This window comes from Cupressus sempervirens, chromosome 3, assembly GCF_028749045.1.
Source record: "Cupressus sempervirens isolate cs-2001-9-10 chromosome 3, ASM2874904v1, whole genome shotgun sequence".
Taxonomy (NCBI): Eukaryota; Viridiplantae; Streptophyta; class Pinopsida; order Cupressales; family Cupressaceae; genus Cupressus; species Cupressus sempervirens.
Genome location: NC_143120.1, coordinates 33,221,472 through 33,241,743, shown reverse-complemented (window position 1 = coordinate 33,241,743; position 20,272 = coordinate 33,221,472). Strand labels below are relative to the sequence as shown.

General features: G+C 36.6%; 1 protein-coding gene across 2 annotated transcripts in view; it reads right to left on the bottom strand.

Annotated features, from left to right (window-relative positions):
• The window catches only part of POP2 (Pyridoxal phosphate (PLP)-dependent transferases superfamily protein), a 269,455-nt gene that overhangs the window by 240,671 nt on the left and 8,512 nt on the right, over nt 1-20,272 (bottom strand). For both annotated transcript variants that reach the window (XM_089818181.1, XM_089818182.1), the window contains exons 2-3: nt 11,526-11,713; nt 11,282-11,366 (exon numbers count right to left, since the gene is read on the bottom strand). In XM_089818181.1, the coding sequence (XP_089674307.1) occupies nt 11,282-11,366; nt 11,526-11,713 (273 nt within the window). The remainder of the gene's footprint in view (nt 1-11,281; nt 11,367-11,525; nt 11,714-20,272) is intronic.

The following is a 20,272-nucleotide window of genomic DNA, read 5'->3' as shown; positions in this document are numbered from 1 at the left end:
AAGCAAAAGCCAAGCAGATGGAGTACTTTTTAGCCGAAGAGTCAGTGGATAGAGATTCAGAGCAGTCATCAGAATCAGATGGAGATGATAATTCTTCACATGAGGAAGCAAACAGTGATAGCACGATAGCTCAATTGTCCAGTATACATGAGGCCGTCACTTTCAGAGTTAGGGGAACTTTGGATGGACAAAGATTTGTGGCACTCATTGATACAAGGGCAATACATAACTTCATTGATGAAAAGTTTGTGACACGTAGAGGGCTACATACCGAAGAGCATAGGGGATTTAAGGTGATGGTTGCCGACAGCTTCAAAATCGACTGTACCAAGAAAATCTCCAACTTGCAGCTTCGTTTGGGAGATTATGACATGGTGGGAGATTTCTTTGTTGTCAACATTGGTGATCAGGATATGGTGCTTGGGATGAATTGGATGAAATCTCTGGAAGAGTTTACATTTAACCTCCAGAAAATGGAAATGAGGTTTGAGGCAAATGGTAAGAAGATAGTACTCAGAGGTTTGTCAGATGGGAGACTACAAGTGGTGTCACTCAAGCAGATGCAGAGTTTCTTCAAACACGACCAGGTGCAGTGGACAGCAGAGTTCAGAGTAATGCCTGAGGTGACAGAGCAACATAAACAGGAGTATCCCCCTGATGTACAAAAAATAATAACCAAACATACTAAAGTGTTTGGTGAGATACCTCCAAGGAGACCCTCGGATAGGGGAATTGAGCATGTTATTGAGTTAGAGGAAGGGGCTAAGCCAGTCATCATCACACCCTACCGCCATCCAAAGAGATATAAAGATGAAATAGAAAAGGCAATCAAGGAGTTGATTGACATGGGGCACATACGACCAAGCAAGAGTCCTTTCGCTTCTTCAGTAGTATTGGTGAAGAAGAAGGATGGTACAATGAGGATGTGCATTGATTATAGGGAACTAAACAAGAAGACAATCAAGAACCGATACACTATTCCGCGCATTGATGAGCTTATTGATGAATTGCACGGTGCCTGCTACTTCTCTAAGATTGATTTGAGATCTGCCTACCACCAAATACGGGTTAGAGAGGTGGATGTGGAGAAGACAGCTTTTAGATGCCACTATGGACATTTTGAGTTCTTAGTCATGCCCTTTGGGTTGACTAATGCCCCCGCCACTTTCCAGTCCTGTATGAATAGAGTATTCAGAGATCAGTAGAGGAAGTTTGTGTTGATTTTTTTTGATGATATACTGATATACAGCCGTACTTGGGAGGAACATTTGAAGCATATTGATGCAGTGCTCAACATTCTAGAGAGGGAGTCATTATATGCCAAGATGAGTAAATGCGAGTTCGGGATGACAGAGTTGCTCTATCTAGGGCCTATTATTAGTGCAGGAAGTGTTCGGGTTGACCCAGACAAGATCAGGGCCATTTTGGATTGGCCACCGCCGAGGAACACTTCGCAACTCAAGGGATTTCTTGGGCTTTGCGGGTTCTACCGCAGATTTGTGAAGGGATTTTCACAGATAGCAGCACCACTTACGATTTGACATGGAGAGACAGTTTCAAGTGGTCAGAGAAGGCTCAGGATTGTTTTGATAAGTTCAAGGAGCTGATGAGTACATGCCCTGTTTTAGCCATTCCAGATTTCACCAGGCCTTTTGAGCTGCAGTGTGATGCCTCAGGAGAGGGCGTAGAAGCTGTCCTCATGCAGGACAAACATCCCATTGCATATGAGAGCAGGAAATTACGAGGTGTTGAGAGAACTTACAGCATCTATGACAAAAAAATGCTAGCAATCATGCACGCGCTAGCTAAGTTCAGGCAATACTTAGCAGGGAGCCGATTCACAGTAAAAACAGATCATAACAACTTGAAACATTTCCTTAGACAGAAGGATCTCAATGACAGGCAACAAAAATGGGTGAGTAAGTTACAGGCTTATGATTTTGACATAGTCTATGTCAAAGGGAAGAAAATATCGTCGCAGATGCTTTATCTAGAAGGCGTCATTTGCTTGCTATTGGGATAGTAATGGACGATTGGAGAGAGTTGATCTTGGCAGAGTATGCTAAGGATAGTTGGGCATCTAGTGTTATTGAGGGAACTATTCAGGATAGTCGATACACTGTTGTAAATGATTTGATCGTCTACAAGGAAAGGATTTATTTAGTACCCGGGTCTGCTATGAAGCAGAAGATTTTGAGGGCATTTCATGATTCACCATTAGCAGGACATCCCGGATTCTTTAAGACATATCGGCAGGTGAGAGAGCGCTTCACTTGGAAAGGACTCAAAACAGAGGTGCTTCAGTTTGTTAGGGAGTGCCCAATATGTCAATAGAACAAACAGGAACATTCCTTTCTAGGTGGTTTACCATAGCCCCTACCCATACCAGAGAAGTGGGATAGCATTTCCATGGATTTCATTACAGGCCTCCCCAAGGTACAGGGTCGGGATTGTATTTTTGTTGTGGTAGACAGATTGACGAAATTTGCACATTTCTTTGCGATTTCGTCCACATATTCAGCAGTACAGACAGCAGAACTATTCTTTCGAGAGGTATTTAGATTACATGGGATGCCACAGAACATAGTCAGCGACAGGGATAGTAGGTTTATGAGCCACTTTTGGCAGGAGTTGTTCAGGTTGTGTGGAACAGAGCTAACTCCAAGTACCAGTTACCACCCCCAAACTGATGGGCAGACAGAAATAGTGAATAAATGGGTTGAGGGGTACCTTCGAAACTACATTGCAGGAGAGCAGAAGGCTTGGGTGAAGTGGCTACATCTAGGGGAGTACTGCTATAATACCTCTTTCCATATGTCTATTCAAATGTCCCCTTTCATGGCACTGTACGGGTATGATGCTCCTAATTTTCTGAATTTTTTATTTGGGCATAGTAGGGTGCCTAAGGCCAAGGATATATTGCAGGAGTGTCAGGACATTATGCGATCCTTGAAGGAAAATTTCCAAAGGGCACAAAATCAGCAAAAGCAATATGCTGATCAGCACAGGGTTGAGAGATCTTTCGAGGTAGGAGACATGGTGTACCTCATGTTACAACCGTATAGACAGTCCTCTCTCAAGAGGAGTGGAGCAGAGAAATTGAAACCACGCTACTATGGACCATTCAAAGTAATCAAGAGAGTCGGTGAGGTAGCTTATGAGTTGGAGTTGCCTGCAGACAGTAAAGTACATAACGTGTTCCATGTGTCACGCCTTGAGAAGGCATTGGGGCATAATGTGGTGCCTTCAGTAGTATTGCCACCTCTCGATGATGAGGGAAAACTTATCTTGATTCCTGAGGCTATACTTGACTCCAGGGAGAGGGTGCTTCGCAGGCGGACTATCAGGGAGTACCTAGTAAAATGGAGGAACCTACCAGTTGAGGATGCAACATGGGAGGCAAAGGAGATTATTCAGCATCCTAAGTTCAGATTGCTTGGGGATAAGCAATTTCAAGTGGGGCGGACTGTAATGTCCCCCACTTAGCCAGTTTGGAGGTATGTTGTTGTTAGCCCATTCTTGTATGGTCCCGAGGGCTAACCAGGACTTCAAAAGGGATCCTGAAGTTATTTGGCCTAGTCAAATTTAATTACAGGCCAAACAGAGTTCGTTTGTTGGGTTGTCAGGAAGACTTACTATTTTTAGCAAGCCAATAGGGGGATGCAGTGTCTTCAATTTTCAGTGACAGGATGAGATGCGTTTTGTTGGGCTCTTTCTAATGAGCTATTATATGTGGGATTTCGAGTTTATTTAGTATATTATTTTAATGTTTGAAGTTACAACGATAAAGTGACTATTTAAATTAAATATTATAATGTTTCATAAAGTCACTTTATAAAAATCAAGAGTCCCCCTTTGAGTACATACATGGACTTTGTAAAAAGAAAAAAAGAAGTAATATTAAAAGTCATGTATTATCCCACATTGGCAAGACGAAAACGTGGAGCAAGTGAGGATGGGATTAAAAGAAAGAGGATAGCTCTCATTTATTCAGACTTTGGAAATATCAAAGAAATTGAGAAATTTTCTGGAGATTATGTCTCAATAGTTTGGAGGACGAAATCCCTTCAAGCTGGAAATCTTGACACCATTGAAAGATATGGTCTTGAGATTCAACATAGTAGCAGTCTAAAAAAGCGGAACCGAAAAAGCAGGCTGAAAAAGCAGGTACGAAAAAAGCTGTCCAAAAAAAGCGGAACCGAAAAGCAGGCTGAAAAAGCGGATACGAAAAAGCAAGCGGAAAAAGCAGTTCGAAAAAAGCAAAGCAAAAGGGGCAGCATAGAAGGAAATTATTTCAGCCATCTACAACCAGGTTCTTTTTGTTAGTATTGTTTTTAGGGTGTTATAAGCTTTCAGCTGTAACTGTGCATTATACCAGCATTATCATTTTGTAATCCATGTAAATGCCAAAGGCTTGGCCATATTTCATGAGCATTGTAATTTTCATTGCAATTAAGAAGATAATAGTTGCTGGTGACATTTAAGCAATTTAATATCATTATTTATCAGCTAGTTAGTTTGCATACCAACTGTTTGTAAAAAATGTCAGTTCACTGTAGGTGTTCATTTCTCATGCTTAGATCATATATATGCACTGAATATTGTCAAAATTAGTAGCACACTCATGTTAGGTCATTGTGTAGTCCATTGTAGTCTTCTAGCACAAGATTTTCATTAATGCAAATTGTAAAAAAAGTCATTTGAAGCTAGCTGAAATACTATATCAGTCATACGTCCCTTGCATGTGAATTGTTTGATGAAATTCCTTGAGCTTTCATCAGCATTTTTGAAGGCAGATTTGAAGAGGGTTATTACATAGCTCCACCAAACATCAATTTTCTTTTATAATCAATAGTTTGACATTTTGCCAAATGCTTGGCACACAACTAAATGTGATGTTTGGTATTTTTTTTTTTTTTCCTAAGAATATATGCTTTCAATATTTAGAAATGAAATAAACCCAAATGTAGTACTGAAGATGTGATGAAAAATTCAGCAGATATAAATTGCATTCCTAGTGAAAATCGAACTCTCAAGATGTCATTACATGTAAAATGATTTACATGCAAAAGGGAGTTTTTATGTAAAGTGGACTCTAGGTAGTCCATTACATGCATTTCTTAGCCAAAGTCGGACTCAAGGAATGTATTTGCATGTAAACATGTAAAAGACATGTAAATTGAGTTTACACAACTTGAATGACCAATTAAGCACATGTTTAATTGATTTTTGAGTTAATATCATTTAATTGGGTCAAAATAATATTTACACTATATAGTTCATATATCATGTGCAAATATTATTCAAAAAGTAATATTTAACTTAGATGTTTTAAAATAAAACATAAAGTAACACTCAAAAATAAATTAAACTATATGGTTGATAAAGTCACTTAAGTGAAAAATTAAAAAGCAACACAACATGAAAATATAACAAAGTACTCTATAGTTACTTAAGTGATAAATCTAAGTGATAATGTAACTTTAAAACATAACAGGAAGTCAATTTATATTATATTTTTCAAAAAGTGAATGTCAACATTAAAAGATAACATGATATTTTAAATATGCAATTGCATCTAGAGAGTCCACGCTTTGGGCACCTAAATGATCATATCTTTTGAATTCGAAGTTTGATTAAGCCCTAAGATATACGGAATCAAAGGGAAAACCGAAAGCAAGAAATTGAACAAAACCAAAAGACTAAAAGCAACTAAGCACACACGAAAAAGAACGTTGAAGGCTTCAAAAATCAAGCATAAGCTTAATAAAATGAAAAATCAAAAAGGAATTGATGAAAGCCTTCAGTAAAAGGATTCATTATGCAAATTGGGGTGGATTGGTTGATCAATGTTGGCCAATTAAATAATGAACTATCTCAATGAAAAGCAAAACTAAGTTGAAAATTTTTCGTCCTATTACCTACATTTTGTAGTGCCAAAATGCAGGACAACACACTCATTCTAACGATCCTTTGAAAGGATCATTGCCAAAATCAAATTCCTTCATGTGATCAACTACTACTCTTTCAAAAAAAATGCTACTACATACTCAATCATCCTCAAAAATTCATAATATAAATTGCACTACTCAGAAAGAACATTGACTCCCTTTTGACAAACAGGCAATATTGCATCTTGCATCTCAATCTTTTATCCACTTTTTATTTTTAAAATCCACAACTAAGTATCATGACGCACGTTTTTCATCTACTAGGTTTGACCCCTCACACACCTCCTTATTGCTAGATTTCATTAAATAAAGATGTTACACAATTTTGTATTCACATATATAAAACATCCCCTACACATAGTCCTTCAATCTCATTAAAGTCTTATGCCTTCATGGCATGTCATTGATTGATTTCTATTCCAATGTAAGGAATTTTTTGACGCCAACACAATTGTTTTTCAACCCCATTCATCACTACCCAGTTATTCATAGACAATCATCACTACCCAATTCAAAGACAGCACAACCCAATACTCCTACTTTCTCTACAAAAACCAAATAAATAGATAGATAGACAGATAGACAGATAGAATGATAGATAGAATGAGAGATAGACAGATAGACAAGTAGACATTGAGATGGACAGAGAGATAGACAGACAGACAAGCAGATAGATAGACAGACAGATAGATAGAGAGAATAGAGAGAGAAAAAGAGATAAAAAGACAGACAGATAGAGAGATGAATAGATAGATAGACAGACAGAGATATATATATATATAGAGAGAGAGAGAGACAAAGAAATAGATTAAGATTAAAATGCAACATAGTATAACACTATAAACTTGTAATCATAGCATCATATCTATTATCAACACCTAAAATAATATCAAGTTCAAGTATTGCTATTTTCACTTTCAACGATTAGAACTTTATACTAAGTTTCAATAATCTAATAGATTATCTAAATCATCATCATCATCTTCTTCTTCTTCTTTTTCATCAAAGGCATTAGTTGATTCACAAACAGTGCTAGTGTCAATGGGATCAGCTGCACTAATTAACAGTCCTTCTTTCCAAATTGTCAAATGCTTATTATTTTTTCATTGTACATAGAGCATGTAAGTTTGTAATTACCAACCTACTTGAAAAATGTTATATAAATACTCCCTTCACCTATTGAACATGTTTGGCATTTGAAATATGATTTATCACTATCTGGAACTTCCAATTAATTGGATGGAGGTCATTATCAGCAATTCAATATTAAAACATCACCGAAAAAATCTTGAGGGCTCGTTTAATTTGATGTAATATATATCCAAACTTCACTAAATTTTGTTTTGTAATGTTAAAGATCTCTATTCAAATTCTATAATAATCATTTTCTACACTAAATTATAGAATGTTTCTTATTGGAACTGTACCTAGTTTGCACTCGGTCTATCTAGGTCTACCTTGGTTCGACCATAGCTCAACCTAGGTTCAGCCTGAAGGAACCAACCTACCTAGGTTCGAACCCAAGTGGAACCCAAAAGAGAATCGAAACTAGGACCAAGGACCAGTTCAAAATTTACCTGGTTCGAAGGATCGGGGGGGAACTAGGTAACTAAGATAATTAACAAAAGCCATGACTATATTTCATGTCTTCTCCTTCCCATGACATAATTAATTTACACACTAAGTACTCGCAAGTTATACCATAGTTACACTGCCCAAGGGGACAGGGGGACAGCAGAACAGGGAACAAGTTTCCGGGGCAAGGGGACAAAAGAGTCGTACTTGGAGATGGTGGAGGAATGACGAGGGATAGGAGGGTTTGTTACTTAAATTGCTAGTTATGAAGAGATGTATTGCAATATAAGATATAAAGATGTAAAAGAGTAAATACTTGAACATCATTGAATTGGAACATCGAACATTCAACATAAATAGTCGAATTAGCAAATAGTCAACACTAGGATGTCCCCCCATCCTCGGTAGAGGTGGCAGAATCTAGTGGCACTGCAGAGGATAGGGGAACAGAGTCCCCAAGTCTCTAGTGTGTCCTTGTCTTCGAGACGTGGGAGAAAATTGGGGGGGGGGGGGGGGGGGGGGGGATGTGTCCCCCTGTTACTATGAGTCATACACAATAACATGCACATCCTTAGTCGTCCGTTATTTCTCCCTTCATACTGTCCAATAAAAATTAACACTACCTTTGTATAAATCATGCATCGATTCTGCATATTGCTATCTCACTCAGAAAGGTGTTACAAAACTACCATCACACTACAAAAAAGATAAAGGAATAAATAAATTTGTTTAAAGTAGAGCCGCCAAGTATAGATGTTTAAAACTGTCCAGAATCATTGTGCTTATATATATGGAAAATCATTCATTGCTCCTAGCTTATACAAAAAGAGATATAATTAAAGCACGCAAAATGGTCAAACATTTTCAATTCCACACTCACCATTGTTTCAGCAGCACTATAGCTAGTAAAATTGTGGCTCTAGAATATTAATTGATGACATGGCAATTAATTTTGACTTGGAAAACAAGTATACAAGCAGGGAGCTCAAGCTGACGGTCGACCAGCTCAAGCATGCAACCAAGTAGCTCAAGCGAGTAAACCAAAAGCTCAACCACAAAACCAAGCAGCTCAAGAATGCAGCCATGAGCTCAAGCAAGTAACCAAGTAGCTCAACCACACAATCAAGCAGCTCAAGCAGACAACCAAGCAACTCAAGTAGACAACCAAGCAACTTATTCCAATTCTCTATTACTTTGAGTATTCCTCTAAATTTTATACGACCTTGATCATCAACCTTTGACATCAATGAAAAAATATTCAACAATAGATGTGTGTCATGCTTCTAATCCTCATCTTAATATATGTTAAGCTCACCATGGCTTTAACACAAACAGCTATCCACGATAGCATGCAAACATCGGGTCAACCAAATTAAGCAAGGAATACAAATCTCCAACGATTAGTTTGGGTTCGTCATGATTCAGAAATAGAAACCTACATTGCTTGAGGACAAGCAACTTTTGGGATGGGCTAACTATCATACCCCACTTGAGACTAGGAGCAAAATGAAAAGAAAGGGAACTATACTAGGCCAACATGCATCCAAGGAAAATAAATAATAAATAAAAAGAAAAGGAACTCAATAATTCAAAAGAGAGAAATTGTTAATGGAATAAAGCCAACCCTTGAAAGGTTGTGTCTCTCCTGTTATGAAGATATAAAAGGGAAGGGATCAAATGGGAGAACAAGGAACTTGGAGTCTGATTTTTATATTGAAGAGGTCAGATCAGATCATTTACAGAAGACTTGAATATTAACAAGCAATTGGTATGCAATAGGAGCATCGAACCATCTACAAGATCTGCAAGTGTATCAGATCAAGGAAGGAATAATCAATTCCAGAATTGACAAGAGATGCAATGCGTCTTAGTTCCTGCCTAATGCATAATGGTTGTAGAGGTGTAGATGAGTGAGAAAAAGGTTAAATAGTTCTAAATTAACATTGTAAATGCATTAATTTTTGCCTAGAAATGTACTTGTGATTTGATAGAATGGCTCATATTTTGTTGTTAAATTCTCGCCCTAGAAATGCACTTGTGATCTGATAGGATGGCTCATATTTTGTTGTTAAGTTCTCGTGTTATATTATTATATCTTTGGGCATTTAAGCCCAAGAATAAGAGGCCAAAGTCCCCACTATGGCACTAAGTACTTAATATCATACTATGATCAATACATATGCTTAGACAAATTTGCACCTTAAACTTTCGTTCCTCTTCTCACTTCTTCTCTGTATTGCAATTTTCAACACAGACACGAACCATACAGTGATCCAGATGAATGAATATGATGTAATAAATAAGAAATAGAATATAACTATTTAATTTTAATACATAGTTTATAAAAACTTAATAATAATTTATATATCTTTTAGAATTGAATTATTTCTTTTTTGTGGTTATTTTCTTTACTATGTTTTTTGATGTAAAATAAAATTATTAATTTAATATTAAAATATATATTTAAGTTTTAAATATATTTAAACTAAATGATAAATTGTTTAAATAAAAAATATTACTAATAATAAATTATATAATTTATAAATCGTAACACTTATCAATTATACATATTACAAACACTATTATAAAATATAATTAGAAAATAATATTGTTTAATTTATTTTTATAAAAGTAAAATAATAGTAATAATTTAACTACTTTTATTAAAAAATCAAAGTTTTAAAAAAAATAGAAATTCAAATACAAAGATATAACATATTGAAATTATATTGCTATTGAGAATTAATATTGATTAGACATATTGTGCGAGGTGGAAGATAAAATAATTGAAAAAAAAAAAAAAAATCTTATCAACTTGTCATAAATGTGGAAAAGATAAAGTTGCAATTAATGCATACATTAATGGTTAGAAAATATTTGTATTTTTGTTGAAGAAAATTAATTTTCTCCCCCACCAAAAATAGTATGGACCAATAGAATGAATGAAAAATATGATTTATAAAATAATGAAAAATTAAAAAAAGATATAAACATTTGAGATTTCATATAATCTTTTAAATTCTTTGATTTGATTGGTTAGTGTTAATGTGATATTAGCACTTACACGAATGCATAAGTATTCCTGCCATGGGCAGGAACTAATAAGGACATCAATAGGGATTAAGTTATATATAGAGAAAAAAAAAAAACACAGATAAAAATTTATTCTTACGCAGCACTAACAGCTACCCTTGTGGGAAAATCGTAGGTGTAAATCAAGAAGGGACATTACAATACCATAGTTCAGGATGCTTTACTTTGCCCTTGTAATTTGAAGCTCTTTTGCTTTCATCTCTCATACAAATATCTCTACAAACCATTTGGGTATCCTTACTAGGAGCACTTCTGTACTACATAGTTGTTTATTAGTTGAGAATTAGCTAGTAATTACTATTCTTTTCTCTCCAAACCCACAATTTCTTTTTAATATAAAGGTAGGCATGTTTCTATATTAAAAAATTCCCAACTTCTCATAAATAATTTACATCAACATATATTCCACTATATCAAAGAAAAGCCACAAATAAAAATAATGTGTTGTTAAGTTCACACAGAGTAGTCATTTGGTTAAACTAAAAACAACATAGAAGAGGTTTAGATTCTCCCATTTTTATGTGATGCTGACAAGAACAAAGTATACAAGGATCCTTATGAAACTCAAAAGAACTATGATGATTGTAAAGTATAGGCTGTATTAACCAACAAATAAATCCCCAAATCAAATATAATGCAGTAATCAATAGTTATCGTGTCACCTCAGATTTATCAATAATCAAAGGATGTGTATCTGTACTCTGCCACCCTGCAGTAAAAGGTGCAAGCATGCGATGTCCTTTGGATCTAGAACAAATAAGTAACTGTTAAAACTTCGACAATTCCATATAAAGTCATAAAATATAAATTAGCTTGAAGTATTCTTTTCTGAAACATGGAAGATCTTTTTGTCAGGTTCAATTATTTGAAAGGATTGAATATAGTTTCATAACGTCAATTCCATACTCTTTTGGAACCTTCTGCTCAACAGAGTTTGAAATTTTCTTCTGGGCCTGGGCATCATTAGGCTGTACATTAGGTGCACCAAGAGTTTCTGTAGATGCTACTGAACTGTTCCATCTTGAAGAGGCAGAAAGATTTTGAAGCCCAAATTCTTCAGCACCAACCGTGATTCGCCTTGTGAAGAGAAATGTCTGTAAATTGCCAAGAAGAATACTTTTAGGATAATAAGTACCAAACGACGGAATTCAAGCACATGAAAGGTAAGCTGTGGAGCATAAATTATATTAGTTTCTCTAACTGCATAGCAAAGATTTTATTTACCTTGTGACTTGTTCATCAACTCCAATGTTTTCATCTAAAATTTTCCTACATCTGGAGGATAATGTACCCATAAGTGCAAAGACAGAATTCAAATTGGGTATTATTCATTACAAATACCATGCCCTCATTATGGTAGAACAACATAAATAGTTTTACATGGAGTTTATTATGATCTTGTTAGCCAAACAATGATATCCACTGATTTTTAAAGATGTTCATTGTTTAACTTCCCCTTCTCTTGTTTGTAGAATAAAAGGTATAGCTAGAATTAAACTACACAACATAGAAAATCAAATTAATCATGTTATGTCCTTAAGCAAGCTCCATAATGTTGGTAGATCAAAATTGTAATGTCTCCGATTTAGCAGGTTCCAGTAGCTTGGCGATGTTAGTTCATCATCATGACCCTCATGAGGTGGCACTTAGATTTGAAGGTCTCAGTTGGTGTGACTTGCTATTTATAGTAAGTCAGGTGAGCATGGTTTACATTTTTGGCAGTGAAGTTGTGGCACCCTGAGACTAGACTCTATAAGTATTTTATTGGGCTTCAATAATGAGTTGCATATTGCAAGTTATCTATTAACTTAATGAAAAACTTTATAAGTTCTCTGTTATAATTTGATGGTGTCGAAGAAGCCTAATTAGTGAAAGGTGTAAACAAGAAGCTATATGGTGTTGGTGTATTGAAGAAGCTTTTATAAACAGGACTCCTCCTTAAAGATTGAACACTCCTTAAAGATTGAACTATCTCAATATTGCATTTTTTTTCATGAAATTGAAGGTTGAAGGATTTTGTTTTGCGGTTTGGAGGAATTGAGATTTCCTCATTCTGGTCTGCACTTTGAATTGCCATCAATGCCAATAAATTGTGCCTCTACTTTTGTTCTGCATTTCGAAGCTAAAATTGAAGGTTTTTTTGCTGAGAGTTTATCGATTACCATTGCTGCAATTTGGAGTACGGAAGAAAATTGAAGTTTGGCATCTACATTCTCTGCAAAATCATTAACATTACTGCCATTGGGAAACATCTATATGAGCTGCATTCAAAACTGCAGAAGCAGCATTTACCAATTATCATTTGCTCTTAGTCATATTTGGCGGCATGCCTAATCTGAAGGCTGCAGGTAAGACAAATGCATCTATGTTCAATCCTAATGCTGAAAGCGAATTCCATACAAGACAGCGAACTTCTATAAAGGTTGGCATGGATTCTCATACACCACTGCTGCAACTTGAATTCCAACGTCATTCAACAACTCCAGGTTCTTTAAATAATTAAGTTCATTGCATATGTGTGATAGCATTGTAGATACTTGTCATTAATAAATTACAAATAAATTTAGTGACCATTGTTATCAATTTTCTCCATTCAAGTTTAGCATTTTTCTATCCTAAAAAACATAAAAGATGTATATAACCAAAACAACAACAAAAAAATTGCAAAACTTCAAAACACAAAAAAAACAAGACTTCTTTAACATAGCTTCAAAGTGAGCCAGCAGGGCTCATTACAATAGTATCAGAGCTGTTTCCTGCCAACCTATATGGAACTGGGTTCATTATGGCACAATGGTTTATTCATAGAGTTCATTCCACTCGCAAGGGTAGGACTTCACCACTAGGTGAAGGTGAACAAGATATTTAGTTTGGTACTATAGGTGACAGAGATGCTGGTGTTTCAAATATTTACAGGGATGCTAGCACAGGTTTTGACATTAACAGAGAGTCTAGGGAGATGTTGAGGGATCTTGCACATGGCCAGCACCATGTTGTTGACGTTCTGAAGCAGTTATCTAAGACTTTGCAGCACATTGCCTAAAGGACATAGCAGAGATAGAGCTACTCAGGAGTGTTGCAGTTAGCTCTCACAGGTCTAAAGTTGATGATAGGGTTGATCATACAGGTACATATAATAGGCCACAGTGACCTACCTTTCTGAGACCTGAGTCAAATGTGGCGAGTATTGAAACTACACCATTTGTTGATAATGTGGTGGGCCATTATGCAATTAAGCAGAATTTGAATTTTAATAGATTCTTGACATAAAAGAGAGAGCGCGCTAGAGGTGGGCATAAACCTGACATGAGACAAAGGCCTAGACACAATGACTTGAAGCAGGCAACCAACAAGATGATCTTGACTAACTTTGAAGGTACTGGGATGGAGATCTTGCAGGCGTTCACCAGTGAGTTTCAGTGTTTATCTGTGATGTTGTATGACATTTTAGAGAAGAGATGAGTGATGCTATTTGTTGAGAGACTAGTTTAGCCTCTCAGAGGGTGAGTTAAGTCCATGGACCTACCTACCTTGCAGAAAGCTATGAAGAAGGCAAGGAACTTAGGAATGTCTACTCCACAAAGCAAGTTTGTTTCCAAACCTTCTACTTCATCCTATGACGATAAGGCGGCCCCTTAGGAAGGTTGAAAATTCTGATTCTAAGAGACCTATGGCAGCCCCTTTAGATCAAGAAACACTTAATGATTTAAGAAGGAGGAGACTTTGTTTTTTATTGTAAGGGTCCTTATGATGAGAAATATTATTGCTCTTTGAAGCCTGAGGGTAAAAATAAGACGATGGAGTGGTTTTATGATGATGAGGAGAGTTTTAATTTTTTTGAACAGACAGTTGAAAATGAACAAGAGATACATGAGGGAGCAGTTAATAGTGCTGAAGTTGTTGACGATTCTATTCTTAAGGTATACTACCTTTCTAGCATGAGAAAGGAAGGATCATTTAGGTTACGTGGTCTCTTGGCAGGGCAGAGAGTTGGTAGGACAAAGAGTTATAGTTCTTCTTGATACAACATAATTTAATTGATTCACAGTTGGTCTCTAAGAGGGTCATTCAGGCTAAGGTGTTTGAGGACATTAGAGTACAAGTGGCTGATGATTATGCTCTCAAGTGTAACAGGATGATAACTGAGCTTGCCATGAAGCTAAATAATTATGCATTTAAGGTAGAGTTTTATGTTGTTGACATGGGAGGTGTGGATGTTATTCTTGGTATGAGTTGGTTACACACTATAGAGGACATTTATGGAGATACATTTATGGAGATGAGGTTTATAAAGGATTGTAAAACTCACATCTGTAAGGCTATCACAAATAGCAACCTGAAGTTGATTTCATTTAGATGTATGGAGCGTCTTATTGAGCATGTTACAGTTGATTGGGCAACAGAGTGTAGGATGTTACCTACCTTTGATGGGGCAGATAAACCAGCCAACCATTCTGATATACAGCAACTTAGAACTAAACAAGCTTAAGTGTTTAGTGATTTACTGCCTGGCAAGCCACCTGATAGAGGCATAGAGCACATCATTGAGTTAGAGGACGGCACTAAGCTCGTCATGATTACTCCTTACCGACACCCTGAACACCTGAAAGATGAGATAGACTAGACTATTCACAAGTTGCTCGCTATGGGACACATTAAGCCAATTAAGTCCCCTTTTGCTTCATCAGTTGTTTTGGTGAAGAAAAAGGAAGGTACACTCAGGATGTGCATTGATTGTTGGATGTTGAATAGAAGCATTATTAAGAACCAGTATCCCATCCCACACATTGACGAACTACATGGAGTGTGCTACTTTTCCAAGATTGATTTGAGGTTCGAGTATCACCATAGTGAGAGAGCAAGATGTGGAGAAGACAGCATTCAGGTGTCATTGTGGTACTTTGAGTTCTTAGCCATGCCTTTCGGTTTGACTAATGCCCCTATGACATTCCAGTCTACCATGAACAAAGTCTTCCACAGTAAGCTGAAGATATTTGTTCTAGTTTTCTTTGATGATATAGTTGTATACAGTAATATGTAAGTTAATCATGTGGCACACTTAGATAAAGTGTTGGACATTTCGGATAGGGCTTCTTGTATGCTAAGGAATCCAAATGTGCCTTGGGTATGATAGAGTTATTTTATCATGGGCATATTATCAATGTAGAGGGAGTTTGCATGGATTCCAATAAGGTCTGTGCTATACTAGATTGGCCTACACCAGAGAACTTAACACAGTTTAGAGGCTTCATTGGTTTGTGTGCACTCTACCACAAATTTGTGGCAGGTTTCTATCATCATGTAGCTCCCCTTACCGATTTAAGTGGACTTCTAAGGCACGAGTGCTTTGAGAAGTTCAAACAGATTATGATATCATGCCCAGGGCTAGCATTGCTAGATTTTTGAGGCATTTTGAGTTGCACTATGATGCTTCAGGTGAGAGCACTGTTGTTGTTCTTTCCCATGATCGCCATCCTATTGCATTTAAGAGCAGGAAGCTCAGGGATTCTAAGAGAACTTTCAGTGTTCATGACAAGGAGAGGTTGGCCATTATAAATGCATTGGCCAAGTTCAAGTTGTACTTAGTTTGCAGTAAGATTTGCATCAAAACTGACCATAATAGCCTAAAGAATTTCCTTGAACGACAAGATCTTAATAGAGATAGCAAAAGTGGGTCAACAAGCCTTAGTCATATGTTTTGGTATTTCCTATATTAGGGGTACATAGAATGTCGCTGATGATGCGCTCTCACGGAGACCCCATTTGTGTGTTATCAAAGAAATATCTAAGGATTGGAGACACTTGGTTTTCTAAGTATGTCGAGGATCAGTAGGCACCTGGTATTGTTGATGGCAATATACAAGAAAACGGGTATACTCTTATAAATGAGTTGATCATTTACATTGGGAAGATTTTATTGGTTCCAGGATTGGGTGTTGAACAAATTGTGTTGCAGGTCTTTCATGATTCCCCATTGGCTGGACATCCCAAATTCTTTAAGATTTAAAGATAGATTCGGTAGAGGTTGACATGGAAGGGCTTGAAGTCAAATGTTCACCAATATGTTAGTGAGTGCTCTATTTGTCAACAAAACAAATAGAAGCATACTTATCCAGTTGGTTTACTACAACCACTTTCCATTCTTTAGAGGAAGTAGCAGTGTTTATCCATGGATTTTATTACAAGTTGGTCGAAAGCCCAAGGCAGGGACTGTATCTTTGTAGAGGTGGATCGCCTCACCAAATATAGTCATTTGTTTCCTATTACCACTACATTTTCAATGGCACAGATAGTTGAGTAGTTCTTCTGGGAGGTTTTCAAGGTGCATGGTTTGCCCCAAAGCATTATTAGTGATTGAAATAGCCAATTTATGACTCACTTCTGGTAGAAGTTGTTCAAATCATGCGGGAAAGAGTGGACTCTAAGCATGAGTTACCACCCTCAAACTGATGGCTAAACTGAGATTGTTAATAAGTGGGGGTGGAGGGAACTATGTGTTGGCACAACAATGAGCCTGGGTGAAGTGGATATACTTGTGTGAGTTTCCTTATAAATCCACTCACAATATGTCTATTCAGATGTCCCTTTTAAAGCCTTGTATGAGTATGATTCCCTGAGCTTTATGGACTTGTTATTCAGTGACAGTAGGGTACCCATATAGGAGACATTCTCTAGGACAATCAAGATGTTTTGGGGACTTCGAGAGACAATAGAAGGCTCAGAATCAGCAGAAGCAGTATGCTGATCAGCGAAGGACTGCTCGTTCTGTACAAGTGTGTGATATGGTGTATCTGATGTTGCAGCATTATAGGCAATCATCTATCCGAAAGAATGGAGCTGAGAAGCTCAAGCCTTGCTACTATGGTCTCTTCCATGTGGTTAGACACGTGCACGAGGTAGCCTATGAGCTTGATTTTCCAATGGACAGCAAAGTGGATGATGTATTTCATGTATCGTGCCTCAAGAAGGTGTTATGTAATAGTTGTTCCATCTTCTACTTTACCCCACTAGATGATGAAGGGAGGTTAGAGGTGATTCTTGAGGTGATACTGGTAACCAAAAAGAGGCACCTGCATCGGCGGATCATCGCAGAGTTTTCCGTGAAGTGGTAGGGTCTTCCAGATGAGGATGCCACTTGGCAACCTAAGGATATACTTCAGCACCTAGGATTGCGATTGCTTGAGGATAAGCAATCTTGAGAGAGGACTGTAATGTCCCTATAGCAGGTTCCAGTAGCTTGGCAATGTCAGTTCATCATCATGACCCTCATGAACTAACACTTAGATTTGAGGGCCTTAATTAATGTGACTCGCTATTTATAGTAAGTCAAGTGAGCATGGTTTCCATTTTGGCAGTGTAGTGTGGCACCCTGAGTCCGGACTCCATCAATATTTTATTGTGCTTCAATAATGAGTTACATATTACAAGTTATTTATTAAGTTTAATTAATGAATAACTTTATAAGTTCTTTGCTATAATTTGGTGTTGTGTTTAAGAAGCCTCGTTAGTGAAAGGTGTAAACAAGAAGCTATATGGCCTTGGTGCATTGAAGAAGCTTTGGGCTTTCGAAATGTTATAAAAAGGACTCCTCATTGAAGATCAAACCATCTCATTATTGCATTTGTTATTTCCATGAAATTGACAGCTGAAGGGTTTGGCATGGGGATTTTGGAGGGCTTCAGATTTCCTCATTCCAATCTACACTTTGAATTGACCACCAATGCCAATGAATTGTGCCTCTACGGAATTCCGATCTCCGTTTCCAAGCTGAAATTGGAAGTTTTTCGTCGAGGGTTTATCGATTACCATTGCTGCGATTTGGAGTAAGGAAGAAAATTTAAGTTTGGCATATACATTCTCTGCACAATCATTAACGTTACTGCCATTGGGAAGCATCTGTATGAGCTGCACTCAAAAACTGCTGAAACAGCATTTACCAATTATCCTCTGCTATTAGTCATATTTGGTGGTATGGCTAATCTGAAGGCTGCAGGTAAGATACATCTGTGTTCAATCCTAATGCTGGCAGCGAATTCCATACAAGACTGCAATCTGCTATAAAGGTTGGCATGGATCCTCATATACCACTGCTGCAACTTGAATTGTAATGTCATTCATCGACTGCAAGTTCTTTAAATAACTAAGTTCATTGCATAAGTGCGATAGCATTGTAAATACTTGTCATTGATAAATTGCAAATAAAGTTGGTGAGCATTGTTATCAATTTCCTTCATTCAAGTTTAGCATTTCTCTATCTTGAAAAACACAAAAAGCATATATAACCAAAACAACCAAAAACAAATTGCAAAACTTCAAAACACCAAAAAAAAAGTCTTCTTTAGCATAGCTTCATAATGAGCCAGCCATTACAAAAATCGATCAGCAACTACGAGACTTTAGATTCAAAATGAAAACCTCTAATCTGAATCCCCACGTCAACAGTGATGACGACAATATTGTAATTCTCATTGTCTATGTTGATAATTTACTTTTCATCAACACTAACTAATATGACACCATTTGGGAAGTTAACCAATTTTATGTATAGTTTTTGATGTAGAAGTATGCACCCTTATAAATGAAGAGATCAAAATTTAATGCAGAGAAAAAGATCACAAACATTAAATGGTGGCCATCGACAATAATAGTTATAAAATTTGATCCTTAGATGACAAAACAAGTGGGAAGTAAACCAATTTTATGTATAGTTTTTGATGTAGAAGTATGCACCCTTATAAATGAAGAGATCAAAATTTAATGCGACAAGAACAATGCAGAGAAAAAGATCACAAACATTAAATGGTGGCCATTGACAATAATAGTTATAAAATTTGATCCTTAGATGACAAAACAAGTGGTTTGAATTTATAAATATATTCATCAATAAAAAATATCCAAAGGAAGCCAAGCAAACTAAGTACTTCATCAAAAATTCATTATGAAGTCCTTTGTCTAGAAAACAAACTCTAACATCCCCTTTATAATGTCCCCAGTTTTGCCAGCATTGGAGTTTGAGAGATTAGCCTATTATTGTGATCCTTGTAGGCTAATTATTGTAAATAGAGAGGGTCTTCTGAGGCAGTAGCTTGGCTTGGGAGGGTCATGTCTTCTCCACAATTCAGTAAGTTATTGATTGGTCTTCGTTTAGCTGAGATTGTACTTTGTTTGAGCTTCGTTTTGTGTACTTACTATTTGTGCTAAGTTGGGTGTTGATTGAGATGGACCCTTTCTAATTTTGGAAAGTGCATTTGGTCACATGGAGAAATAATAGGTGTGACTGCTATTTCAGACAGCATATTTAAATGATGAGTATTTTGGGAGTTATTATATTTTTAGTGGCCAAAATATTATTAAATCATTAAATGGTTTATTATTATAATTTAACTTTAGAATTTCACTTGAGGGTTGAGTCATCATATGAAGGGGCCATTTATTTAATTAATTATTATGACTAAGCCAAGTATTAAATGTTATAAAACTAAGTTGTGTTGGAGAAGCTTCGTAAGTGAAGTTAAATTTGGAAACAAAAGGGCATTTGGAAATTATAAATATGAGCTCATTTCATTGCAAAAGGAACATTTGAATATTTGTTTTCCTTTGTTGCCTTTGTGGCTTTTCTGAGTTCTCATTTTCTGTGCCCTTGCTAAAGTATA